This window comes from Pollachius pollachius (assembly GCF_949987615.1).
Source record: "Pollachius pollachius genome assembly, chromosome: 2".
Taxonomy (NCBI): Eukaryota; Metazoa; Chordata; class Actinopteri; order Gadiformes; family Gadidae; genus Pollachius; species Pollachius pollachius.
Genome location: NC_136935.1, coordinates 5,281,488 through 5,309,092, shown reverse-complemented (window position 1 = coordinate 5,309,092; position 27,605 = coordinate 5,281,488). Strand labels below are relative to the sequence as shown.

At 49.1% G+C, this 27,605-nt stretch overlaps 2 protein-coding genes across 3 annotated transcripts in view; one reads left to right on the top strand and one right to left on the bottom strand.

The window, feature by feature from the left end:
- Positions 1-27,605, top strand: part of macrod2 (mono-ADP ribosylhydrolase 2) — a 403,152-nt gene that overhangs the window by 66,404 nt on the left and 309,143 nt on the right. The window lies entirely within an intron of this gene.
- flrt3 (fibronectin leucine rich transmembrane 3) lies at positions 819-11,187 on the bottom strand. Its single transcript, XM_079730228.1, has 3 exons — positions 11,005-11,187; positions 4,909-5,642; positions 819-3,950 (listed from the first exon to the last, which is right to left on the bottom strand). Exon 3 carries the CDS (start codon positions 3,906-3,908, stop codon positions 1,956-1,958), a length of 1,953 nt encoding a protein of 650 aa, XP_079586354.1. The 5' UTR covers positions 3,909-3,950; positions 4,909-5,642; positions 11,005-11,187; the 3' UTR covers positions 819-1,955.

Here is a 27,605-nt window from a genome sequence, read left to right as displayed (position 1 = left end):
TTCAATAGGTATATTACAAATTATTTGTTTTTTCTTTAATCAAACAAATGTTTGTGGGTCCTAACCTTGCCATGCTCTGGCTGTGTGATTAAATACACTGCCTGAAGCGTGGACTCATGTTGTAACGGCCTTGGTTCTTTGTAGTCCTTGCGGGGCCTATGCTCCCCCTGTGCCACCCCCGTTCGGTGGCCTTTGAGGCCCGTCCCGGTCTCCCCCATCTCTCCACAGGCCTCGTTCTCCTCTACCGCCATTTTTTCTTTCTCTTTTTATTTTGTTTCCTCTCCGGCCCGTCCGACAAGTCACACATGGCCCCACCGCGCGAAAAAAAGAACAACAGCAGCCCCGAGCAGATGTTGCTCTGCGAGAGAGTCTCGTGGAGTGGAACGCAGGGTCTGGAGAACAATGTCACTTCTCCCTTCAGCGTCACACTACATCATGGAAGGACCAGGGCCCGTTTCTGTGTTGTCTTAGGTTCAGGGCGAAGGACTCTGCAGTGAGGGGACACTGTGAGGACAGGGACATGGCTGTGTTCTGTTTACCTCCACGCAGTTCCAGGCAGTGTGCCTTGGCCTTGACTAATAGAAGAAGAAATAAATAGACCCCAGTAAAACATTTCTACTCGAGGAGAGAGAGAGAGTTTCAGAGTTGCACAAAGACAGCAGAAGGATTAATGGTGACTGGTGGTCGAAGTCAAGGAGGCCGCTTTGTCTTTCGTCGACACAAAGAGAAAAACAAGGCGTAATTTTTTTCCACTTTTATTCTGCAATATGACCAATATCTCTCATATTCAAGTGTGTATGAAAAAAGTCACTGGTTTCTTAAAAAGCTAAATACAATAAGCATTGGATCAAGGCACATACAAGACTGGCCAAAGGGCGTACAATGCACTTTGGTTTTCCATTGTAAAGAACAATTAACTTTTTAAACTGTGGCAACGTAAAAGTGTGAAATTGTAAATAATAAGAAAGAATAATACTTATAACAAGGAGTCGCTGACACTGTGGTGTTCTAATGAAAGCCAACACGCTTTTACTTTCTCTGCCCGGGTGTCTAAAGTGACGCATGGTACACGGTACTAAAGAATGTCACCATTGTGGTTTGGCCTTTTGTTTGGCTTGTACAAATAGATATTGGGGCGGAGTCCTGTGTCAGTCTTTTGACTCTACTTATAATTGAGAAGCAGAGAGAGAGTAACTTGGGTTGTGGTGTGCTTTATTCACCCTGTGCTGTGGCTCACAGGCCGTTCTGGAACACCACGGTAAACCCCACGCGGGTTACCGCGCTGAAACACGTCCGCTTCTTACAATCAGAAAAGGAATACTTCACACACTGGGAAAAAAAACAGAACGAAAGCACCTCGTCTCTGTGGGTCACTTCTCCCCCAATCCCACTTTAATACTAGATTACCAGAATTAACATTTATTTTGTCTCTGGGGCACAGCTACCGTCTGCAAAGCCTGTAGGTAAGCAGCATGCCCGCTTAGCCTATTACTTGATCAGATGTGCCTTATTTTATGTCATTTCTTTTTTTTTTGCCTTTTTGTTTTACCAACAGTCACAAAGTTAGAATATGACCTGTGCTTATACTACAAGGTTTTCTAAAGTCTGATTGTTCAACACAGCAATGAAAACCCACTTTCACAGTTGACAAGTCATCATATCTCAGTAGAACAGAGTTTCTTTTTAGTTGGTCGGTAACCTTAAGCAACGCAAATACAGTACAAATTACTACAAATTCCTAAAATATAGAATTGCAGTTAGTTACAACACTCACTGATGAACCAGTGGCCTGCAATTGGAACGTTCTTCATCTTCATAAAATGTCCTTAAATATAAATTATATGGCAAATGTACAGAACATTGCTTTCTTAGTCTTATAGATCCAGTGTGTTTGTAGAAGTCTTTTCACTCTGTTTTTACGTCACGCACTCGAGTACGAATGTCCACGCGTAATATCATGAGTGGGAGTGATCTGAATCTGGTATTCCACTGTCTCTGTAGCTCCTGTTGTTAATACTGTTATCGCTGTTCGGGCTTTTGTACAAACTCAGGCCGTTGGGCGGGAAGATCGTGTGTATCACAAACTCCTCCTTGGACACAGGCAGGTGGTTTATAGGGATCATTTGAAAGGAAGTCTCCCTTATTTCCAGAATGGAGTTGTCCTTCTTGGTGCCCGCCTCTGCATAGTCGTCCTTCCTCCTGCGACCATGGTTGTAGGTGCAGTTCCTGGAAAAGACGGAACCGTTCCGGTGGACGTACCAGCACACCAGCGCCAACACAATTATTGCCAAGAGAGCCACAGCCCCTCCAATGATAGCAGCCAAAGGCAGACTGGTATTTTTGTAAGGCTCCTTCTCCTGTTCCCGGTTCAGCGTGGTGGTGGGGTTGTAGGACTTCTGGGAACCGGTCTCCGTCTCGATGCACACAGGCTTCTCGTCGGACAGGTAAATGTTGCTGGTCTCCATGGGAACCATGCATATCCTATAGGAAGAATCCGGCTCCAGCGCCGTGAGAAGGTACTCTGTCGTCTCCCCCTGCACTATGGTCTCCGTGATGGATCCGAAGGCAGGGCTGTGGCCCAGCTTCAGCCAGCTGAGTCGCAGCGCGGTCATGGTCTGCGACACCCTCCAAGAGATGTGCACCGTGTCCACACTGGTCGATTTCACACTGATGGTGATCATCTTCTTGCCCGAGGACGTGGTGGTGCTGTGGTAGTTCCTGCTTATGCCGGGGCCCTTCACCACGGGCCGTTTAGTCACGTATATGGGCCACTGCGGCTGAGAGGGGGGGAAAGTGTTGGAGACCGTGCTCGTCTCGTAGGTTGGGCTGAATTCCGTGTCGGTGCAATCAAACATGTCCGTGGAAAGGTCTTTGATGGCCATGCCCTTGACCTTATCAGGGCCCTGGCACATGAAACCGCGTACATTCACCTTGGTGGGCAAGGACCGTAGCCAGTCACGCACCCACATCATCCTGCACGTGCACTGCCACGGGTTGTTGCGCAGCAGGAGCTGTGTGAGATTGTCCAAGTCTTCAAACACGCCCTGCGGGAGGCTGCTCAGGTTGTTCCCAGACAAGTCCAGTCGATACAGCTGCCTGAGGAAGGCAAAAGCCCCAGGCGGAACCCGGTTAATGTGATTATCCTGCAGCTGCAACTTCTCCAAACTAGTTCCAGGCAGGTTCGCCGGAGGAGACGTCAGAGAGTTCCTCACGAGCGAGAGCTCAGTCAAATTGATCAGGTTGATGAAAGCCATCTCCCCGATCCCACGGTTGTTGAGCAGGTTACCATCCAGAACCAGCCGCTTCAGGTTGATGAGGTCTTGCAGGGACTGCTCCGAGATGGAGGAGATGCGGTTGTCGTCGAAGCGCAGCTCCTCGATGGTCATGGGCAGGCCTGAAGGGATGGTGCTCAGGTGGTTCCGGGAGAGGAACAGCAACCGGAGGTGGTTGCTGTCCCTGAACGCGCCCTCCTCGATGCTCACCGCCGACACCGAGTTGTCGTCCAGGTGCAGCTCCTCGATGTAGGGGATCTGGGACAAGGAGGTGTGGGTGATCATCCGAATGTTGTTCTCCTGAAGGTGGAGCTCTTTGACGCCCAGCGGAAGGTTAGTGGGGAACTCGTCCAGGTTGTTGCAGTACAGGTAGATCTTCTCCACGTTAACCAGCCTCTGAAGCTCTGTGGGAATGCCGGAGCTTTTGATGCGGTTGTTCTGCAGAAAGAGTACTGTGGAGTCCAGGGGTAGGCCGAGCGGGATGGAGGTCAGGCCGCGGTCGTTGCAGTAGATGAAGGTGCCATCACAACGGCAGGATAAGGGGCAGGAAGCTGAGGTGACCAGGGGGTTGGCCAGCCCCAGGAGGAGCCCGATGCGGACGAGGAAGAGAACGAAGGACTTGCACTGAGGCACCATCTTGAAGCTGTCTGGTTCGGCAGGTCAATCCCTCGCGAGAATCTACAGAGGGAAAGGAAAAGTGTATTTAATACATGAGACCTTTCAAATGAGAGGCAAAATGCTCTTCTCACAGTTGCACGAGTGGGAGTGGGTTGCCTGCGGATTGCGGATCTACCTAATTTAGTGTGATAATTGTATTTTAACTGAATACGTGCATTATCGAAGTGTGTAGTTGTGTCCTTAAGATATTCTTAACAGGATGTGAGGAGAGGAAAAAGTGAATTGAACTAGATCCCTGTCCTGTGGCTTTTGACCCGAGCTTGCGGGATGTAATAGCAGTCCCAAGTTGTTTTACACATTTCTGTATCTCAAGGCTGCCTTTCATAGCATAGACTGTGAGAGTGAACAAAGTCAGCCTTTGTTGGTGAACTGTTGTGCAACGCTGTGTTAAATCATCTCCCTTCCTGTTCAAATTCTCAGGTTTTTATCTGGCTTCTGCATAGCTTGGAGAAAAAAAAAGAAGCTAAACGATTCTCAGTCGACAGATGAGAAACGAGATGCTATTCTCTCGGAGTAATACGAGCAGCGCGAGCCATCTGAGGAATGTTATGCTTTTCACTCAAACTACTGATTGCGGCAACACACACACAGACTTGGGTGGCAATTTGGCACTTTTCTGTTCTGACAAAGAATTGCATTCATTAATCTTTACAATGGCTTTGTATTCAAAGGCGCGGTTGTGTTCTGAATTTCCTGTATCTCATCCACACATTTCGTATATTTATTTTAGTAATTCAGTCAGTGCAAAATGGATGCCATGGAATTAGCAAACAGGGTAGGTGCCAACTGGCTGTCTATTTTCCCTGACTATTGGAGTGTAGTTCCCTATTAATTAGCCTAATGCTGATTTATCGCTTTCATTATGCATTCCTGTCATGACCTCTCTTCCTGCATGTCTCATTTGAAATTATGTTTTGGTCAGTGAAGCGGAAAAAGCAGCACAGCGGCCTATATTTACCGTAACTGACGTTCGAGACGTTGATGGTAAATCCTTTCCGGCCGACAAAATCCAATAAAGATTTTCACCCCAGAATTTCTTCTGATCCTCTTCAAAAGCAAAAAGTTTCTCAGGAGGGGGGTTTATCGGGATATCCCCACCAGGTCAATGTTTGCTGAGCTGGATCCTTGTTCAGTCGATGACCTCCAGTCTGTTGTCAGGAGCGCATGCTTTCAAAGCTTTTACCATGGCAGATAAGCCCAGAGAAAAGGCATCCCGACTCGGTTACGAAAACATGCAATCACCAGAGAATATTAAAATTCCTGATGCTTTCGGAAACCTTTTTTTTTTCGTGTGCGAGGCCTTGTCCCCAAATTAGTTTTTGGGCCGCTTGATGTTTGTTCCTCTGTAAACAGGGGTTAGCTGCAGCAAAAGATCCTTGAGCTCCTCGGACCTAGCAGTCATGGTGAGTGGACACAAAGCTGGGCTGAACCATGCCGGCGTCCTGTGCCACAGGCCTCAGTCCAGGCCTGTTTGGCTTGTTATACTCCAGGTCTTCCGGCTAAAGCACAATCCTCTTCTGCCTCCTTGAGCCCGTCGAAACAGTAATCCAGTAGCCCGGGTCCCTGTCCTTGAAGCAGGCAGCCGATGTCAACAGGGCCGGGGTTAGTTGTCCTCGTTGGCACAGTCCCGCTCACAAATCCATAGCTTGGCTGTTATTTTCTCACTTCCATCCCCACAGTTTGGTAAGACCACTGAAAGAAACACAAGAGAAGCAGACGTTAAGAATTATTTCCCAGCTGTATCAATTTTTTACATTAAAATCCAGGTCATTTGTTGATAAGTTCTCTCATCATTTATGTGCAGATTTCAGTCATTTCCTTTTTAATGTAACATTTGAATCCTCATGTGGATTGAGTGTTATTTTTAAGGGTGTAGAGCTCCGAAACCTAATTACGTTTAAATACACCTTGGGATCTCCTCATTTGCCAAAATATCCTTTGAATGCCATGTTCAAATGTGTAATATGCTGTATAATTCAACCCTGCTTATCTAACATTTGGAGCACAAAAATAGATGATTTCCTCTCAGCTAACTTGTGCTTGCTGAACTTCTCCCTGGCCCTCCAAGAAGGCCATTGTTCTCTATGCTTCTGCAAGGGTAACTTATGCATATGAAAGGCCAGAGTTTTCCAGACCTCGATGCAACGGGTTTGGGCGGGATTACAACCCAGGGCCCATGCGATTGTCACGGTCGCAGCTTCTTCAAACCCGATGCGCAACCCTCAATATCCACTGCGATAGAAGCAATCCAAGTTCTGAATCCACTCAATACATTTCAGGAACAAATTATATTGCAGATTATCTGTTTAGTATACGTGATTATCAAAATGTGACTTCTGTGACTACCACTCTCGTTTTTATAAATAGTTTCCTTGCCCAAAGAAAACAGCAGGTTTCCTCTAGCAACACAATGGCTGGTGTCCTTACATATAACCTCCACGCTGTGTGGCAGACTGCCGCTATGGATCCCAATACACTTAGGAGGTAAACGATGGACAACATGGCCAGCCATTCAAAATGGAGCCAATGACAAGGAGAAGATTAGGACATTGAGGACCTTGTAACTCCATTACAACAGCACCCTTCCCTTTCTCCTCCATTTAAACATGTGCCGTCCAGCCAGTATTGCATTAGTAGTGGATTAGAGTCAGGGGAATGAAAAAAAACTAAACAGATATGACCTCTGTTGGACTGTGGGGATAACAGGAGTCCTTCAAGGCGAATGTTAAAATCAATGTTATAAAATAACAGTGAGAGAGAGAAAATAACTTAAATCCAGAAATCACTCCAGCTATTTACCTTTAAATATTTCCTTTCACGTCCACTTTGGTTAAGTTAATTCACCTCTAAACACATTTAGCACATTGTGCAGTCGTGTTTTGAATGCTTAAATTCTCCATAAAAATATAGTACATGTACACACTGAAGGAACCCAGCTGACCTAACTGCCATGTGGAATAATGTATCTCATGGGTTACAACACGGGTCACTTTACTGCAATGACGTTGGCTTACAATCACCAAATAATTAATATGCATTCTTGCCGTTCTTTCCTCCCCTGTGACACTAACCTTAACAGACGCTTGAATTTAATTTAAAGCCCTGTCAATGAGATGATGTTCTGCGGTAACGTCAAGTCGTAGCCGACAATAGTGTGTGGGCGAGTTAGCTTAGGTGTTTTTCTAATAACCAATTCCGTCAGGCTCGTTTTTGCTCCACACTCATCAGACTACAGCAGAGGACCGAGCAGGCCCCTTGCTCCCGATGTAAACGCCTGAACAAAGCACATTTGAACAATGTCATGTGTAATGATGTGATTCAAAAAGCACATTATTTTGGTTATATTTTCTACTTTTGACCGCATGAGACATGATGTGCAATCATACTGTGTACACACACACACACACACACACACACACACACACAAGTAACGCAGGCTCCCACACACTCAGTTAGCTAAAGAAAAGAGCAGTTGAGATAGTGTTTTGGTGATGGACATCTTTCTCCATCGTACTAACGGGTTTCTCCAGTATCCAGGAGATTTCCTGTGTATTAAAAATGGCTTCCACTGAATTTAATGTGAACTGGCAAATTTAAATTGAGCGTCCTCGAAAAAGTGTTGATGTGTGTGTGTGTGTGTACAGCTAGTCGCTTGGTACCTTTTAAGTGGGGAGTGTGCAGCAAACACAAAGCCAGATAGCGATAGCCATTGTGAGCTCAACGCGCTCAGATGCACTGCATGTGAGGCTGACATAACGAGGCCTGATCTCATGTGCCCCCTAGCCACGAACGGAGGAAGATATGCTTAGGGGAAAAAACAGCAAAATAAATGAATTCATGCGTGCCTGTCAAAGAAATGCTTCGGAGCTGAATAGCTTTTAGTCTCATAAGGTAAAGGATACTATTACATGTATTATATTCACTGGGAAGAAGAAGAAAGGCATAATTCAGGGATTTCTGCATTTAATTTGAAACATGGCTGCTTGATGTATTTGCTCTGTGGATTTTGTTATTATAGGGTTCTGGCATATGTCCCCGTTTTACATTTGTCATGCCTATAGTATTGCTGAACCACTCTCCCTAAATCAGTAGGGATTTGGGTAAACACGGAATTATGAAAAACGGTTCCACCATCTAGTGTCACCATTGTGTTTTCAGGCCTGTCGTCTGTCTCCTAAACTCCCTAGATACAGCCGGCCACCACACATGAATCGAAATTACATCGGTCGGCAATTCATGTTTCCATTTCCGGTGCGGTCACTCTCACACGACGTGCCCCCTGCAACATCAGCAGGACACCTCACCTCAACACCTACATCTGTCACAACAACTTGGCCTGTGTCAAGCCAGTCCGAGCAAGGCCCCCACAACCCCCCCCCGAGACACAATGGATCATTCATGCTCTGAATACACAGGCCAGGCTGGCAGCACGCGGGACAACGGCCGTCGACCAACACATCTCTATCGGCCCACTCATCTAGCTTTGAGTTTTAGTTGTGTCACATTGTGTCAGGTGAGACCCCCCCCCACACACACACACACACACACCCTCTCTCAGCCCCTGCTGCTGCCTTTGGAGGGGCTTGGGCAGACGATACTCCGAACGGGGCCATTAGCAGTGGAGGGGAGCTGGCAGACAGACAGGGGGGGCTCTCCATTGTAAATGGGCTGAAAGGATGGATCTGTGGCAGCTGCAATGGTTTTCTCCCCACATGGGGGTGGTAGGCACTGCAAGAAGAGACGTGTGTGTGTTTGTTGACAGGCACACACACCACACTCTACACAAGGGACTGGTAGTGGGATTACCAGCCGAGACCCCTGTTAGGCTTCAAGGCAGATGAAGAAATGCCCCCCTAAAATGATAAAAAACCTTGGATGAGTTAGCCTTTTATGCTGGGCCGTAGAGCTTTTACTTTTATGTTTTGAGTTGTTTTGCCTTCAAATGCGTACAGTGTTTTAGTGCTTAAGGGCCAACAGTAAATGACGGATGTTTTTTTCATTTAGGCTATGAAATAAATTGAATGTATAAGCCATAACATATTTGAAATATAATGTATTACATGTTGAATATAATTTTAATTGAAACATGGCCTACTACAAAACGAGATGTGTATTGCCATGCTCCTGGCTTACAACAAAGGCAAACTAAAAGGTTAATGCAAATTAAAGCAAACCATTGACACTGAGGTTTTAACTTCTCTGGCAATCTCTTGTGTCCTCGGTGGTTCTTCATTCCGAATGCAAATGCTCGTTGAAAGCGGTTGACTGGGGACCAGCGCCTTGGGCCTGGCCCATCGAGGACAACCGATGGTGTCCTTATGGCTACCACGTTGAACGGAAAATGTGTTTATTTAGCCTCTGAACTGATTCACAGGGCAGGTCAATGCGTGTTTTTTGATTTGAACAATTGCTTAGTGTTTTAGGAACTGTTGTTAAAAAAAAATCCTAGCGTTGTCAAATTAATTAGTTAATTAATGTAACCATGGTAGACGCACAGTACTACGTGAAGGATAGGGCCCATACACACCGGCTGATTTGCAGAATACTGCAAATCAGCCGGATTAAAGATAAATAACCGTCTCACTGGCAGAAATTATTCCAAGCTGCGTAGGATTTTAATTGACTTGCATCATACACTGAGATGACGAGTGGTAAAGCTGATGCCTGTTTAATCCGCTGAAGTAAACCCCGATTGTAAATATAGGAATATGGTAACGTGGTCGAAGTGGCGTGGTGTATGATTATCTCATTACCATCCACTGGTTTAATGATGTTGTATGAAGACCGATGTGGTATGGGCCCGGTTGATTTAACGCCTGTGCTGTTACTGGTGGATCACTGGGTTAGTTAGGGCCTATTGCTAATCGCCTGACAGGCGAATCTGGTGCATTGGACTCTCCTACAGCAGGCATAGGAGCTCATGTGAGGGGCGATGCAGTGTCGCCAAACCGCTTAACAAGACTTTGGACTGCGCCACTCTCTGGGCCGATGTGATCCGCGCTGTGAGGGGCTGTCAGACAAGACACGCACCCTATATCTCCGTAATAAGGGCCAAATGGAAACGGGGGAGGAATAAAACAAACAAAAACGCAAAACTGGCGATACAGGAAAAAACAAAACGCAAAACTAAATCAACTCGCGTCGTTGGTTTAGCGTGGGGGAGACGAACGCCCGTCGACTTCGTCGCGACGCAGTGAGGGCACCGTGGTGCCGCCGCTGCGCTCCGTGCCCAACGCGCCTCCGCCAGATCAGCTTGGCCGCTTCAGAGGCGCACCGCGCGGTCCTTTTAATGACAAGGACACGGCACATATCCCCGAATGTATTACACCTGTCAATATCCTCAACTACTTTTCCTTCTTCTGCTCTTGTATGGATTAAGTGCTCGGTTGTGTCCCCCCCCCCCCCACCCCCCCCCTCCCCGAAAAAAGGCTAGCAAGATATCCAAATCCACGTTGCGTTATGTCTTTTTTGTTGTGTTAATATGCCTCGGGCCAAAACAGCGGGCTTTCGTGTTAGTGGGAGTGATAGCCAGGGAACGTGTAGGCTAACAACACCGAATGTGTTTGATGAGTAGGCTGGGGGGAGGGGGGAGGGCTAGAGCTGGATCCGATCGAAGGTCTGGGTCCCCGGCTTCCCGGAGGAAGATGGACCAAGAAGCCCCGAAGTGAGAAAGACCCGACAGGGGGAGATGAGAGACGAACCACCGGCTCCAGCTCATCTCTGATCCCGGATCAGGAGCGGATCACACCGCTGCGCATCGCTCTTTCTGACGTGCACCGCTAAGATGGGCATTCTGCAGAAAAGACGCACACTTGGGGTTTGATTTTCTTTCTTTTTTACTTTCGCTAAAGGAGGAGACTCTACTCAAACCCTGTGATCACGGGAGATCATTCGCGACACCTCCGCGGAAAAAGGAGGACCGATGATTTGACATAATCTACCCCATTCCCAGTGTGGTGATTTCTTTTTTTCGTCCTTTTTCAAAGTAAACCCCTCCAAAAAAGAAGATCGACGAATAGTCCAAATCATGACAAGCCAAGCCAAAAACACTTACCTCTACAATCAACCCCAAAACTGGTATCCGCTTAAAATAGCTTTTAGGGCAACAGAAAAATAAAACACTAGTAAATGAAATAATCCAATCCAGGTTATTGGGGTTTAAATTCAGATCCAGACAGCCCAATTCAGGAGCTACCTCTGATGTAAGTTCTCGTTGGTATATTTACTAATGCTTACGTATTTTATACACACATTCTAGGAGTTGTGCAGAACACGACGAACGGCTGGAGCGCGGATCCGCTACAGAGACCTCAATACAAATGTGGAGTTGTAACTGCTTCCAGGTCTGCTTCACTACAGCACTGATGTCATCTGGAGGAGGGGCCTCCGCTCGCTCTGCCCTGCTCACCCGCTCTCTCTCTGTCTCTCTCTCTCTCTCTGTCTCTCTCTGTTTCTCCTCAAAATCTCTCTCTCTCTCTCTCTCTCTCTCTCTCTCTCTCTCTCTCTCTCTCTCTCTCTCTCTCTCTCCTCTCCCCAACTCTTTCTATCTCTCTCTCTCTCTCTCTCTCTCTCTCTCTCTCTCTCTCTCTCTCTCTCTCTCTCTCTCTCTCTCTCTCTCTCTCTCTCTCACACTCCTCTCTCACTCTTCTCTCGCGGTCTCTTTATATCTCACTCATCTCTCTACCTCTCACCCCTCTGCCCGACTCGTTCTATCTCTCTCTTACTCCTCTCTCTCACTCCTCTCTCTCGCTCTCGCTTTATATCTCACTTATCTCTCACCCCTCTCCCCGACTCCATATCCCTCTACTCTCCCCGAGTCTTTCTATCTCTCTAGCTCTCACCCCCCTCTTAGACTCTATCTATCTCTCTCCTCTCCCCGTCTATTTCAATATCTATGTATCTCTCTCTCCTCTCCCCGTCTCTTTCTATCTCTCTATCTCTCACTCCTCTCCCCGACTCTTTCTATTTCTCTCCACTCTCCTCTTTCTATCGCCTGACTCAGTCTCTTCCTTTCAGCGGTAGAGGCGCGCATGAGACGCTGCAGTGTTGTATGTCCCCGCTAGGGGGCGTTGGAGAAAGGCTCGATTTTAATTCATTTCAGATATTTGGTGTAAAGAGAAGTGAACGGCGGAAAGGAAACTCCTGACATTCGATATAAACAATCTATGTTGTTTAAGCGGTTGTGTGGAGAAAGATACGAAGCACAGCCGTTTTTTCTTTTTGTGGATCTTTGTGTGTGGCTATAGCTGAACTCTTTGAGTCATTATGGCCACATCTAAAAAAAATAAAACATCCAAAGTATGATTCACATTGTTTACTAGGATAGGAAGAGATACGTAACCTTGTTTGCAGATATCTTTTGACATGTTTTGACATGCTTTATAATAATACATTGTACTGTGGAAGACTTACGAATGACTAATCACAGTCAGATGAACTGAAACAGTGTACACACAACCAGTCACACACCCAAACAAGCTCTCAATCCCAGACCCACTAATGTGTGTTGTTGCTCATCCCTGTCTGTAAAGGCACACAGTTACACATAAAGTACCTCCACCTTTCTGACACATCACCACCTGTATCGAGGCGACCTCTGACCTCTCTCGCTGTGCCCTACGTGACCCTGTTTCTACTCACTGTCCCATTCCAAGCCTAAATGGATCCCTGGGACGGATGGGGTGTGTCTGTGTGTGTGTGTGTGTGTGTGTGTGTGGTGTGTGTGTGTGTGTGTGAGTGAGTCTGTGTCGTTGTCTGTGTGTGTACATGCTCGCGTGTGTGCATGCTCGTGTGTGTGCCTGCATGCGTATGCGTGTGTCTGTGCATGCTTGCATGTGTGTGTGTGTGTGTGTGTGTGTGTGTGTGTGTGTGTGTGGGGGGGGCTTCTCTCCTGGTCCCCACCCGGGCGAGTGATGACTCACCCAGCTACGTGTGAGCAGCAGTAGCAGCAGCAGCAGTAGAAGTAGCAGCTGACCCCAACAGCACTGCCCCCACTGTCCCTCCCCGCCACCACCTCTCTGCCGCTTCCTGGTTTCACCCGAGGAAGGCTCAGGAGGCAGCACTCAGGGCTGCACCGAAGATGTCTTTCCACGGACCTCCCCGCACACACATATGCACATATTTTCCCCCACACGCACACATTGACACACACACACACACACACACACACACACACACACATTAACGCACACATGTATTCCAGCAAACACACACACACACACACATTCACACACGCACACACAAAGCTTGCATGGCTCTGCTATTTCCAGCCGACTGTCCTAGACCAGAAGTTCCCTGGCTCTAATGTTCAAATGGAGTTCCTTTTTTTTTTTTTGGGCAAAGTTGACGCTGATCCAGTCTCGGCAGCCACTCCCATTCCGTTTGATAACAGAAAGTACACTGCCTATTCATGGCCGGGCCCTTACCTGTTCAAGTTGGTAATAAGGGAGAGGTATATTCTGGTGTGTGGTATGGTTGGCTTAAAGTTACCTGGGAGCTACAGTAACTACGTGGAGCCGAGCAGAGAACAGCTAAGCTCATCTTCTCTCATTAGTACTGATGAAAAAAAAGTTCCATCCTTTATCCCGACTTATTTAAGGTCTGCATTATTTCCTTTCTCATTCCACCTACCAGCAGTTATAAGGTTCTGCTTCGGGCGTTTATAATGACTTCTCCTCGGGAGCAAAGGCAGTGCTGCTCAGTGCGTGCCTTGGTGTGGTGGTGGTGACCGCAGGGCCTTGTTCCACCCCCATTGTCAGCACATTTCTGTTAATCGAATCCAACAGAAATGGATCGACCTGGCGTATAATTGAATAGATATTCAATCCTACAGAATAAAGATTATATCTATCCATCCATCCAAAATGTTCCTGAAAGCACTTTTTCAAAAGTCAATTTCTCTGGTCAAAGCCGGTACTGTTTGATACGTCTGAACCACCTGTTTGTAATCACGCAGCCCAATTAAAACGAGGGCTGCCGGCTTGCAGGTGTGTCCACTCAGCATATTGTGGCAGGTGTGGCGTGTGGCCTGCGTGTGTGCGTATCTGCGTGTGCGGGAAGGCCGGGTGGATGTGCGCCGAGGTGAGAAGAGGTCAGTCCCCTACATCCTGACTGCCCCCCCCATCCTCTCCAGGGGGAGTGTCCGGGACCCCGCGGTTGACCCCACCACTGGCTCCTCTTCCGCCTAAATCCACCACTGACATCTGTCAGCGCCATGCCAATGGACCCCTTCTCTCTCTCTCTCTCTGTCTCTCTGTCTCTACCTCTCTCTCTCTCTCTGTCTCTGTCTCTACGTCTCTCTCTCTCTCTGTGTCTCTTTCTCTGTCTCTACCTCTCTCTCTCTGTCTCTCTGTCTCTACCTCTCTCTCTCTCTGTCTCTACCTCTCTCTGTCTCTGTCTCTACCTCTCTCTCTCTGTCTCTCTGTCTACCTCTCTCTCTGTCTCTGTCTCTACCTCTCTCTCTCTCTGTCTCTCTCTCTGTCTCTCTGTCTCTACCTCTCTCTGTCTCTACCTCTCTCTCTGTCTCTGTCTCTGTCTCTGTCTCTGTCTCTCCATCTCTACTTCTCTCTCTCTCTCTTTTTATCTCTACCTCTCCATCTCTCTCTCTCTCTCTCTCTCTCTGGCTCTGTCTCTCTCTGTCTCTCTGTCTCTCTCTGTCTCTCTCTCTCTCTCTCTCTGTCTCTCTCTCTCTGTCTCTCTCTCTCTCTCTCTCTCTCTCTCTCTCTCTCTCTCTCGCTCTCTCGCCCTCTACCCAGACACACAAAGAGGCAGCCTGCTGGCGGTGTGCGGTGTCCTGTTACTGTTATCCCAAAGTCCAGCGAGGGGAAGTCTCGCTCGGCCCGGTCCCTGCCTTTGTTCACTGACACAGATGCTCCCCTTCTCTCTCTCCCGCCGATCCCCCCAGGACGCCATCTTACCTTATCTGAAGCCTCATCTCAAAGTGTGTTTTGACAAGAGACGAGTTGCCTACTGATGACCCCATCTCTGTCGACGCGGGGGGGGGAACGGGGACATAGCTAAGTTTATTAAAGCACTTCATTCTGCCAAGTGGCCGCTTGAGTCCCCTCTGACCACACTGTTGATAACCCAACAACAGCCCAAGTGTTTCCACGGCGCTCTGCTGCCGCGTGTGTAAACGTGTGGCCTCAATCAGGGTGTGTTATTGGATCGGTGATGGCTATTCAACCGGGCGATGGAGTCGATCACTGCTGCTGCTGCTGTTTCTGTTGTTGTTGTTGTGGTGGTGGTGGTATCTGCTGGTGCTGCATTGTGTGTGGATAGATTGGCTCTGCAGTCGGACGGCTATCGGCGCGCCACGGGTTGCTCCACTTTCTCAACTCGCGACCCAAGGCGAAAACCCCGTCCTGATCACGTCTCCATGGGGATTTCCCAAATCGTCCGGTCCATCATCCGAAATGGTGTCTGTCAGCCGAGTTTATGAAAGAATCAGACATTGTGGGAGAATATGACAGAGGAGTGAGGGGAGGGAGCCGACTCCCCCCCCTCCCCCCCGTCGTGTGTGCACGTCTCTCTCCCGGCGCCCCCGACCGGAATCCATTATGGACGGACCTTCACCGGAAGGTTCTTGAGGGGCCAGGCCAAATTAAGGGGAACATGCAGGAGAGGCTCCTGCCAAAAAGGGACCGCTTTGTTTTTCCATTTACCGTCTGCCTCATCTGCATATTCATCCACTGGAGGCAATCAGCGGCAATCTCTGCCGCGAGCCCTTTCATCCCTCCCTCTGTCGTCCTGACGGGCAGCCTTTTACCATCACAACAGTTTAGCCGCGGCGAGCCTGGGCTGAGAGGCACGGGGGCCCCGTCGAAAGAAGCCACCACGTCTATTTGCGATGGTTTCGGGCGGACGTGCACGGAGAGCGATTGAAGACGGACAAATGGTGGCGGTTTGGTGCATCGCAATGGAGATCTATGCAAAACCGTATCATTTTTAAATTTGTTTAGCATTCGCACATAAAGGGCGGCGGAAGGACGAACGCAGCGCCGTCTGGGGCTGAGCGTATATCGAGTACGCCCGGGGACTCACGTGATTGTTGAGGGTGGGGTGGTGGTGGTTGGAGGGGGGGGGGGGGGGGGGTTGCTAACACGGGTTGGTATGTGGCAGCAGAGACAGGACCCTGTCACGAGCTGCTCGGTTAATTGCCGTCGCCGCGTGTCTCCCCGCCTTTCTGATGCATATCCCAGATGTTAAGGAACGGGCATTCCTGTTGTCCTCCTGGGAGCGGGACGCGCCAGGGAACAGGGAGGAGAGGGAGAAGAGAGGGGGAGCCAGCAGCAACAACAGCAGCAGCTAAAGAGGGGGCTGGCATCCCCGCTGCTTCGGCCCTCCCAGGGGCCCCAGTCTGCGGTCATTTATGCTGCGTGTTTGTGGAGGGGGGGGGGGGGGGGGTATTGGGAAGGGGGGGGTGACAAGCCATGCAGGAAAAGGCTCCATCGGCTGTTTTTTTCTCCCCTTTTGTTTTCTTGGTTTGTTTTTCTTGGGTGCCTCTAGTGAAGGGGGACTTGGGGATGAGAGAGCCCCAGGGGGCAGTAGGGGGGTTGGGAGCTGAGGGGTGAGAGGGGGTTGTTACCGGGGGATGTCCACAGGGGGGGGGGGGGGTCAGGGCTGACTTGTCAACCTCTGGACCCCCCAAGGGTAAATGACCCCCACAACAATGGCCTGTGATCAGATTAGATAGAGCACTCTTACCCCTTAGGCCAATCAAGACAATGGGGCGACATAAAAAGATAGAATTACCATACAGTGATTTCATTGAAGCCCAGCAGAATACATCGCCAATGTGGCTAATTGAGGCCTGTCCCTCTCTTCCTTTGTTACCGGTGTACTGTTTCACCACTAAATCTGTAATTGGGCCACTCGGGTTCTTCTGCCCCTTTTGGTTCGAATAGCAGCGTTGCGTGGTCTACAATGGCTTCTATGATGCCAGTTGGAGCACGTCGCAAAGTAAAAGCAAACACAGAATCCAAATCCCCCTAATTTGTTGTTTAGGCTTTTTTCCGCTCTTCGGCTAAACACAGTCGACGCTCCCAGTAAATGAGGCTGATTCCGGCCCCTTCAGCCTTCAGCCCGTTGAGATGAGTGCGGGACAAGGCTGAGGTTGTAGCGTTCGTTTCAACGGCCCTTGGAGTAGGACCCCATGGCTATCTGGTGGAAACACAGCAAATCTCTGCTCCTTTAGATAAGATAAGACGCTTTACACAAGGCCACGTCCTCGATGGCCCTTGTGAGTGGAGAGGACAGCCAAAACAGGAAGTAGACAAGATATTATTGGTCCTAGAACATCAAGGGGTGAGGGCTGCCATCGCCCACCCCTCCCCCTCCTCTGATCAAAGAGTTCACTTATCTGTGACACACACGAGCGAGTGCTCTGTGATTTTCGCTTTGTTCTGATGACTTTGTTTACCCTCGCATGTCATTCTAGAACACACACAAATGCACGATATTTTCGGGGCACTTTTGTTCTTTTTCGTTTATTTATTTATCGACTGTGTTTATTTATCGGGGACCCGCCATGTGTCTGCCAAGAAATGTACACAACACAAAAGTGTATTTCTCTCTCTCTCTGGCTCTCTCTCTCTGTCACTCTCTCTCTCTCTCTCTCTCTCTCTCTCTCTCTCTCTCTCTGTCTGTCTCTCTGTCTCTCTCTCTCTCTCTCTCTCTCTCTCTGGCTCTGTCTCTCTCTCTCTCTCTCTCTCTCTCTCTCTCTGTCTGTCTCTGTCTCTGTCTCTGTCTCTCTCTGTCTCTCTCTCTCTCTCTGGCTCTGTCTCTCTGGGGCATTTCAACCTTCTGAAAGATTAACAGGGTTGCTCTTTAATCGCTATTCCTCATGTTTCCTCCGCTCTTCAAGAAATAAATATAACATAGACAGGGTTTGTATGAACAAATCACGTTAACAGATGAATTCAATGTAAATTGACTGCAGCCTTTGACCGAACACATCCGCCATGTCATTCAATGCAAATGACACTGCACACCCAGCCGCGCTCTGCCTTTTCCAGTGTGTGACGTGTCGCAGCGTAAGAACTGATAAATAGGAGGAGAGGCCGCCACGTCACCTGATTGCCGCTAGACCATTGAGGCGGAGGTGTTCTGGTGGCGTGACCTCGCAACAGCCTCAGAGCCCCCTACCACAAAGAGTCCCGTCTCTCGCCTCCTCGCGTCGGTGTCACTCATCCCAAGCACCTCGCGTATTGAAGCCCCCCCCCCCCCCCCCTTCCCCCCCCCAGCAGGGAGCCTGGTTCAAAGAGGGGGAACCTGTAGCAAGGGCCGCTGGGAAAATGAAAAGGCAAGTTGAGATGTTTATGATCTCCCCTGAAAGCAGACGCCTCCAGACAGACCCCACACCCCACCCCACCCCACACCCCTACCCCACAACGATTAGTGAGAGAGAGTGAGTGGCTGGGGGGGGGGGGGGGGGGGGGGGGGGCTGCTTGCGGTCGAGCTGTGAATGACATCGGTTGGACCTGAGAGGTAACTGGAGTAGGGCTGCTTTTTTTTTATCCCACTTTGTGGACCTGAGTGTTTTTTTTCTTGTAGTTGACCCTCAACAGGAGGGTTGAGTTGAGTGTGTGCGTGTGTGTCTGTCAGTGTGTGTGTGTGTCCCTGTGTCTGTGTGTGTCCCTGTGTGGGCCTGTCTTTGTTAGCTTGTGTGTGTCAGTGTGTGTATGTGCGTGTGTGAGGGCCGTGCTGATTGATTAGGTGCTTGACCATCCGCTTGGATGGAGTGTTTATGTTGTGCGTGCAACAGTGCCGTATTACACACTCCTCTTTCACATGTGCATAAAATACTGGTGAACATTTCTCACGTGTTTGCTTTTCGGTCCATTTCACTCACTTTGGAATCGTAAAACCCGCCCGTCTGTCTCCGTTCTGAGCCGCGGTTTTGCATAGCTATGGCACTTTAATTTTTTCCCGGATAGATCCTATTTGCATGCGCGTTGGAACACGTTTGAATGCATTTTCATTCCTCCCAATATTTCAAAGTGTGCGTTCATGTCTTGACAGGGAGAGAGAGAGAGAGAGAGAGAGAGAGAGAGAGAGAGAGAGAGAGAGAGAGAGAGAGAGAGAGAGAGAGAGAGAGAGAGAGAGAGAGAGAGAGAGAGAGAGAGGAACAGGGGGAGATTGATTCTTGATTCTGCATCTGAAGGTAGGTGAGGATCTGTGCTTGGAAGCATCATTCCTAAGATCCCGTTCTTTTCAAGAGGAAATCCTGTCTCTACTGCCTTCCCTTTAAACGAACAATAAAGAGAAACCTGTGACATTTCACAGGCCGCTAAGAGCTTCTGCAGCCTTCAAAAGGCTCGGAGAGAATAGAGGGAGGATGTTCACATAGTAACAGTTAACAAAAAAATAAATGCTTCGAAAGAAGACATTACAATTCACAGGGCTGTAGTAGTGGCAGACAATCGTCGATCATCGCAGAGGTAACAGAGGTGAGTGGTTATGCAAATCACAGCAGAATTGAGTGTACCTGATTGGCCCGATGCTAATGCTGTTGGATGTGCATACGGTGGTGGCTTGTAATGGAAATAGGGCCTGTTATTGGCAGACGGCTTGTCTGTTGACTTGAAATGTGGTGGTGCTGACATGCATGGGGTCTGCACACACTATTACAGTAGCCTCTGTGGAAATGACATACTTTACAAAGCAAAGGCCACACTCAATGCAACGCTGAAAAGGCCAGCACTTCCTCTACTTCTCTGGCTGTGTTCGTTCTGTGTCCTCACCGAGAATATGCCTTCCTGCTAGTACATCACCGCCCCCGCCCCCACCAATCCAGAGATTTGCGTCATGTAAGGCCACGGATTTGAGGAGGCCTTTGAACACCGCGCCTCAGTTGTACGGCTGACTTTTCAGAGTTTCAAGTCAAGCCATGAATCCAAGCAGAGTACATTAATAGCTGTGTGTGTGTGTGTGTGTGTGTGTGTGTGCATGTGTGTGTGTGTGTGTGCATGGGGAATGTCTTTGTGTGTGTGCAAGTGTGTGTATGTGCTCGCGTGTGTATGTGAATGTTTTTGTGTTTGCTTCAGTGTGTGCATGTGCGTGCGTGCGTGCGTGCACGTGTGTGTGTGTGTGCATGCGTGCACGCCCAGCAGCCACCCCCAGATCTCCCAGGATAGGGAAGCCCCCACGGGAAGCCTCATTTAACCCAGTAGGATTAGTCCTCATGCCTGCTTTAGCTTTGGCAATAGGGGGTGGGGGGGGGAAAGAAAGTCCCAGTACACTGAGTCAATAGGGATTCAGACTCCTGGCTTCCCCCAAAGGAAGGGCTGGTAGCTGGGTTAAGGAAGGAGGGAGGGTATGAGGGGAAGGAGTTGCAGAGGAACTCCAGCTTAACTAACCCCCCTCTCCTCCCACTATCTCTACCACAGCACATTACCATCCAACAAACACCAAGGTATGCTGCCTTTAAATGAATAGCGCTGGAGCATGCTATACCTTTTATGCTAGGGGAAAAACAACAACAATGTCAACAACAAAAAAAAACCTGACCTGGCAGTGTTTCTTTATGAGCTTGTTTTCCTCTCGCTGCTCTCTCTCTCTCTCTCTCTCTCTCTCTCTCTCTCTCTCTCTCTCTCTCCCCCCGTTCAGTTCCATTGAATTCAAAAGAGCTTTATTGGCATGGGAGACACACAAACCAACAGCATTATTCATCCCCTGCCAAAGCAGGTGCACACTAAAGGATAAATAATCAACAGTGTCAAAATGGTGTGGTTGAAAGGGTGTGCGTGAAAATGTGAGTCAAACTCGGGTCCACATTTTGGTTCCAGGGGTGTGTGTGTGTGTGTGTGTGTGTTGCGTTGGTCGGTTGGTCTTTTTGTAATTACGACAGGTAAAAAGTATGCGTTCCTGAATGTAGAAAGGGTTTGCTTTCTAACCGAGCCTTCCCTTGGAACTTCTGCGGTGGCTTTGTACCCTGGCGGCTACCAACCGCGCTCACATGATCAAAGAGTGTTCAAGAAGTTTCTTTTTCGGATCAATGTATGTTTTCATTTCCAAATGTACCGACGGGATTTTTCCTAGCTTTCTTCTGGTTGTTTTGGTCGGATCAGGCTGAACTTGTGAAGCCCTCTCCCTCCTTCTCTCTGTTCCTGTCCTTTTCCGTCCGTCTGTCTGTCTGTCTGTCTGTCCCAATTACAACACGTTACTCCTATTCTTTGCCCATCACTCTGTACCCAATCGGAGGGCCTTGTTGTCTTAGCGTTGGACCATGTCCTGAAGAGGGGGGGGTAAGAGGGGTTAGAGCGCGAGGTGAGGAGAGATGGGAGTGGAGGTCCAACGCGGCGGCGCAGTCGGACTTGGCCTCTCTCACAGCGGCCTTTCCCTCCTCCGAGCTCCGTGTGTTGACTCAAGTTCTCCATTGACATTCTCCTGTGTTTGTATAGGCTTTCAACGCGGACCCCCCGCTCAAACAAGCTTAAGCAACTGATAAAACACACAGCCTGTCTCGAACACACACACACCCACACACACACACACACACACACACACACACACACACATACATGGAGACACACACACACACAGATAAGAGACACAAACACACATACATGGAGACACACACACAGACACAAACACACACACACACAAACACCACACACACACAGAGACACGCACGCACACAGAGACACACACACACGGAGACATACACACACACACACACACACATACGAACACACACACACACACACACACACACACACACACACACACACACACACACACACACACACACACACACACACACACACACACACACACACACACACACACACACAGAGACACACAGACATACGGGCAGGCTTTGATTTAGCAGCAGGGCAACAGGTGAGGCCCAGAGCTCAGATAGGCTCTTGGGAGGCCTGGCAGCTGTGTGTGTTGGAGTGTGTTCCCCACCTCCACGGCCGACCACGACTCTGAGAGGGGGGGACACAGGAGCTGGGTCCTGAGTGGCACGGGCCCATTTTCATCCGCAGATCCCCAATTCAGCGGATGAATGAGTCTCTCTGTTACGCTAATTCCGGGACGGAACAATAAGCGGGCTGGTTATGGATTCCGTTCTCCGGGAGCGCAGACAGCTGTGTGTTCACACATGTGCACCGGTTACCATTTGCTGCCCGGCGCCTTTCTCCCCCTCACGCTCCCGCCACGACGCCGGATGGCACGGGTGGCGGTTGTTGGCGAGCCAAGCCAGGAAGTGGCTCTTCAGTGGATTGTGAAGTGCAGCTTTAGCTCCTCGGCGTTGGAAGGGCCCCTCTGCGCCGGGCGAATCTTACGCCGCTGCCGACGGCTCGGAGGTGTGGCGGGGCTGCGTTCCGTGTTCCTGTGTGCCTGCGTTTGTGTAGTCTGGAGGCACCGCGGGAGGAAATGGATTTGGAAAAGGGGTGTTTGTGAGGGGAGGGATGTGTGGGGGGGGGGGGAGGGGGGGGGGGTGTGGTCTAAGTGTGACATCACACCCAGATGAAGACAGAGGCTAATCACCCGAAATGCGGTCGCAACCGGAGCGGCGGCGATTCATTTATAACGATGGAGAAAGGGTTTGAGAACAGGTGCAAACCCACACCTGCATGCAGTTCCTCCACCTCATCTTATTAGAGTGCAATATCTCTCAGAGAGAGAGAGAGAGAGAGAGAAATAAGACTCAACAGGGAATTATCTAAGTCCCCGGAGGATGAGTCTTCTCCTCCTCCCTCGTTAGCCACAAGAGATTTAGGAGCCCATTATGGATCTCTGGATCATCATCATCATCATCATCATCTCCGATTTCTTTCTCTTTTCATGGGCGAGTTCCAGCAGGGTTTTTTAGACTCTTAGCACCGACTGACTTGTATTCATAGCTCAACATCCCCAGATCAAGGCCTGTGTAGTCCTGCCCGGACGGTTCCCCCCCTGCGCTCCACAGACCCCTGCTAGTGTTGCTTTCTGTCTGCCACCCCCCGCGGAGACGTCCCTGCGCCGCCTAAGCTGTGTGAACCCCTACATTTGAGAAGTGGGCAGAAGTGTTTTCCAGGCACTCGATCTGTCAGTGGCTTGGAGGGGAAGGAGAGGATGGTGGGGGCGCGGTTGGAGATCAGTCACATCTCACTCACATCTGTAGCCGCGTGTGTCAGATGTAATAGAAAAATGTTCTTCTCTGCCTCGCTGTCAGGCAGCCCCACTTTCTGCAATCCACAGCCAGCTGCCGGGGTATAATTGGGGCTGTGACAGCTTGACCCCATGCCTGGTTCCTGTGAAGTCAGTATCACCGCTCCTCCTTGGAGACTCCTGTCCTTCTTTGTCCCAGAGAATGACATGCAGTTGAAGCCCCCTAATGTCACCAGCCATCATTTAGACATTTGGAAGTTCCACAGTCACATCTAGGGCCTGGGGGGAGTTTTCTGTGCGACGAAGGGTGGGTTGGGGACTTCCAAGCGCCACCTCATGCATTTATCTTCTTTTCAACCACATGAGGCATTGGAATCCAAGCCACGGTGTGTGTTTGTGTGTGTGTGTGTCCGCAATCCACTGAGCGCAACTGAAAAAAAAAAACATCCAGCCCAGTTGAGAGAGAGAATTGTGGGCCGCCGGCCGTGTCACAGTCTCTCGCTCACAATGGATTCGCGAGCCTGACCCTCCGCTCTGGACGCTTCTAGTGCTTTCGCTGCCACCCACGTCACGTGGCCGGCTGACCTCGCACCCTTCATTTTTTCCCAAAACTCTCCTGCCTTTGTTAATTTGAGGTTTCCATGGAGACCACCGGTGCTGGTTTGCTTTACCATAGAGACCGCTTCGGCAGTGGTCCCTATGGGCCTTAAAAAAAAAAGGAGATTGAGCAGGAGCGCCATAGCCCCCGACCACCGCACTCACTGAATACGGTGAGCATGGTTTCTTTAGTGGAAAAAAAGCTAAAAAGAATTGTCTAAGCTTCAGCGAGGAAAAACAATCATGACAAGCGCTCTCTCTTCGAGACACCGTGCTCGACTGCGGTCTGTGGACCAGCCACCCGAAACGCTGTGTGTTTGTGTGTGGCACGATGCAGGATCAGTTGTCGAGATGGCTGCCCACAATGACTCAAAGTCCTCCCCTTGCCAGCGCTCTGAGAGCACTTTGAACGGTGCTGCCGGGGGGGGGGGGGGGGGGGGGGGCGAGGCAGTCCCCAGCCAGCCCGGCTGTGAATGGAGAGACCCCCACTGGCTCGTGGGCGCCGTTAGTTCTGCTGGAGCGCTCAACACACTGTGGCCTCCTCCTGAGTTGTCGCTCCCGCTGCCAAATGAGGTGTTAGCCGAGGGTACTCAGACTGTGAACCTGTTGGGTGGAGGGGACCCAGTCCCGTGTAAGTGGATTACAGTTGGTCTGCGGCACTGCGGGCAACATCTCAATGTTTTTAAAACGTCCGCCCCTGACCCACATAGCCACGCGTCCGCTCTGACACACACACACACACACACACGCGCACACACACACACACACACACACACGGATCAATGCGTAGCTGTGAGGCAATTTCCATTACAGACGCGGATCACACGCAATTTGCAATGAGCTACAATTTAGCTGTGCTAACACCACGTTTTTTCTTCTTTTTTTTGCCCTAGTTGTTTTTTTTCCCTCGTTCACCGGGGTGACATAGGCATTTGAAGACAGCGTTTCTCATTAGCTTACCAGAGTTTGCTCACCACTTAACAAGCTTTTTTGTTTGTCGCGCGCGCTTGCAGGTGTGTGTCTTTCAGTTCACAGTGGCCACGGTGAAATTGGCTGTGTGACGGTAATTACTAATTTAGCTAAAGTGCTGGGAAAACAAACAGAGCAGAGGAAAGCTGCAGCAATCGTGTGACGCCGTCTCTTTCCAGCTGCCTAAAACCCCAATCTGCTCAGGTAATTCACCTCAAAACCCATTGATTCCAGGCGGCCGATTGAATTTCAATGCATTTGTGAAGAGGGAAGGGTGTAAAAAAAATAAAAAAGAGAAAAGCACTCCCATGGATTGGCAACCAGATGCTCGCTCAAAGTGACAGGTGATAAGTGCTTTGGCGAGCTTTAAGTCATTCCTTTATGCATGTTTAGCTCTTTGTTGCTGCCACTGTCATTAAAATCCCCATCTTTCTTTCCGTCCTTGTCGTGCGTCAAGCCTGTGACGACGCGTCTCAGACAGAGTAAGTGCTGTTCTCTTCTCATAAGCACCTGTGACCTTTCAGATGAAGTCTTTTTTCACAAAGATTCCCTTTCTGTCTTTTTCGTCTGTAAATTCATAATTGAATACGCCGCGACGCCGCCTGAGATGCGCAGAAATAACCCCCGTATAACTGGCATGTTCCAGTGGTGTGAAGCACTTACTATCCCAGCAGCTGTGGTGGGAATGGATTTTAATCTTGCAGGTAGCGGTATCATATAGCAAGATCACAATTTATTCCACCTGGAGCCTCTACCTGCTTGGCCAGCTTGGATTAAAATAACAACAACAACCACAATAAAGATATGTATGTTCGGTTGCAATTTTCTCACCATTATGACGTTGCAACCATAGCAATCGTACCAGCCTCCTCAACACCCACCTAACTAATAATTTACAAGGCAGTTTTATTGCGAGTTGTCATGATGACCTGGATGAATAGCTATATCTTACTTCCCTCTCCCAATTTTATGCATTGCTTTTCAGAAAAACGCATCCTTAATTCACAGCTTTTCCGGGCTTTTATTTACTGCGCTGCGTTTGGTTGAAGCCCCCTTTTATCACTGCGATGTTACAGCTTTACTGTTTGGCGCCTACATGTGTCTCACTCTTGCCTGGGGTTTATCGCATGTGGAACATGCAGGGCATTATCTTAAACCGCTGCATGCTTTTATTGGAATGCAGAGCACCTGGCGAGCGCGGCTCCTCTCGTGGAAGACGAGGCTGCCCAGAGATAAGACGCGGTCAGGGCAAATAGAGAGACACTGGGTAATGAATGCAACCTTTGAGGGCGGAGAGGCTCTCATCTTCAAAAGGCTAACGTGACTTTTCGTATGTACTCAGTCAAATGTACTCCCCTTGTGCTCATAAACCATCCCCTTCCCCTCCACTGTTATCTACAGTTTCCTAGGCTGAAACACGGTAGCTGCCATGAAGGCGTTGTCGAGATTCTCTGCTGAAATCTACGGTCACCTTTCGCACTGTATTTACCGTGGCAACGGCTGGGCGCCGCGATGCATGCAGAGCAACCGGGGCCTTTGTTTAACCCCGTTGCGTTATGTATTGTGAAGCCATCTAATTGGCATCCGTGGCGGAATCCCTGTGCACACTATAAGTACTCCTCCCATGGCCCCCGGGGGTCAAAGGGCGGGCGTCGGGGAGATTTGCATTAAGCGCCACGCCAGAGTGCATTTTTAAAACCAAACCCGTTTCGTTTCTTTAAATCTGCCGAGGCACTTCAGACCATCACAGACTTCCTCCTCCTTCACACTGACTGGCCTTCAGTCTCCTTCATTTATTCCCTCTTCTCACTTCATTTCACTGTATCTGCCTGTCACCCGCACGGATTAGGGATTGTCTTAGCGTTTTGGTTCTCACTCGCCGGGGCAGACCAATCACATCGCTTCAAATCTCTGCAGAGCGGCGGCGGCAGCGGCTCAGGGCACTGTCTCAACAGCCCGAACTGATGGCAATCAGTAAATTGCTGTTGCTAAAGTGTGATGGCCATGCATTAGTAATGGGTTTGTGATCATAACCCCCGGGCCTGGAGAACCGGGGAGGGAGGACTAAGCCTATTGTCTCTGCGGACACTAGCAGAGGAAAAAGACAGCACGGCCGACTGTTCTAGCTCGGCAAGCAAGTTGAATCTTCCCGATCCAGCGGTCTAATCCTCTCCCTGTTCCCAGGCTAGCACTTGTTCATTCAAGCAGCTGGGCTTTTTCCTTCCTGCTGTGTGTAGACCCAGGGCTGCATCATTAGCTAAGGCTCATTCCTGCCTTCCCTTTAGAGGCTAATGAAGGCACCATTGCTCTTTTTAGGAAAATGCACAGCTTTCAATAGCGTTACGTCTTAGGCTACTGGGCTGTAAAACTCTAATACCACCATCTTAAGGGTTTCTAATCCTCCAGAGCAAAGACCCAGACAAATTGTGATGAGGCGGCCTGTGCATGTATCTCAACTAGTTCTCCAAAAGTATTCTGGTAGCCGGGTCATTATTAAGGAGACCATTAAACGTGTAAAGTTCCTATAACGGAGGCCTATGATTCACATTCTGCAGCTGTATTGTGATATAAGTTCTGGTTCTTGTGGTACGAACACGCATATATATATATATATATATATATATATATATATATATATTATTATTTTCATTGGATGACTTCAGATGTAGTTAACTTTAGTTAGAATTATTATTTTGTGTAAAAGTACCTTGCCTCTAAACCCATGAGTCTGGTGGTTTTCTTATTAGTGGTTGTGGTTGTATTATTAGTCTTTTTAAAGATTTTACTATGTTAGCCAACGTTGGATTCCTCCAAGAACGAAAATACCAAAACTATGGACTTGGAGTTTGTTACAGCAGAAAGTCTAGAGCTTTCAAAGACTCATTACATCCTTAATTCAAATTTACCACAACACATTTATATTGTTTTGGATGGAGGCCAGACTTCCTCTGAACTAATCTGGTAAAGAGGGATTAAGTCCTGCAAAAA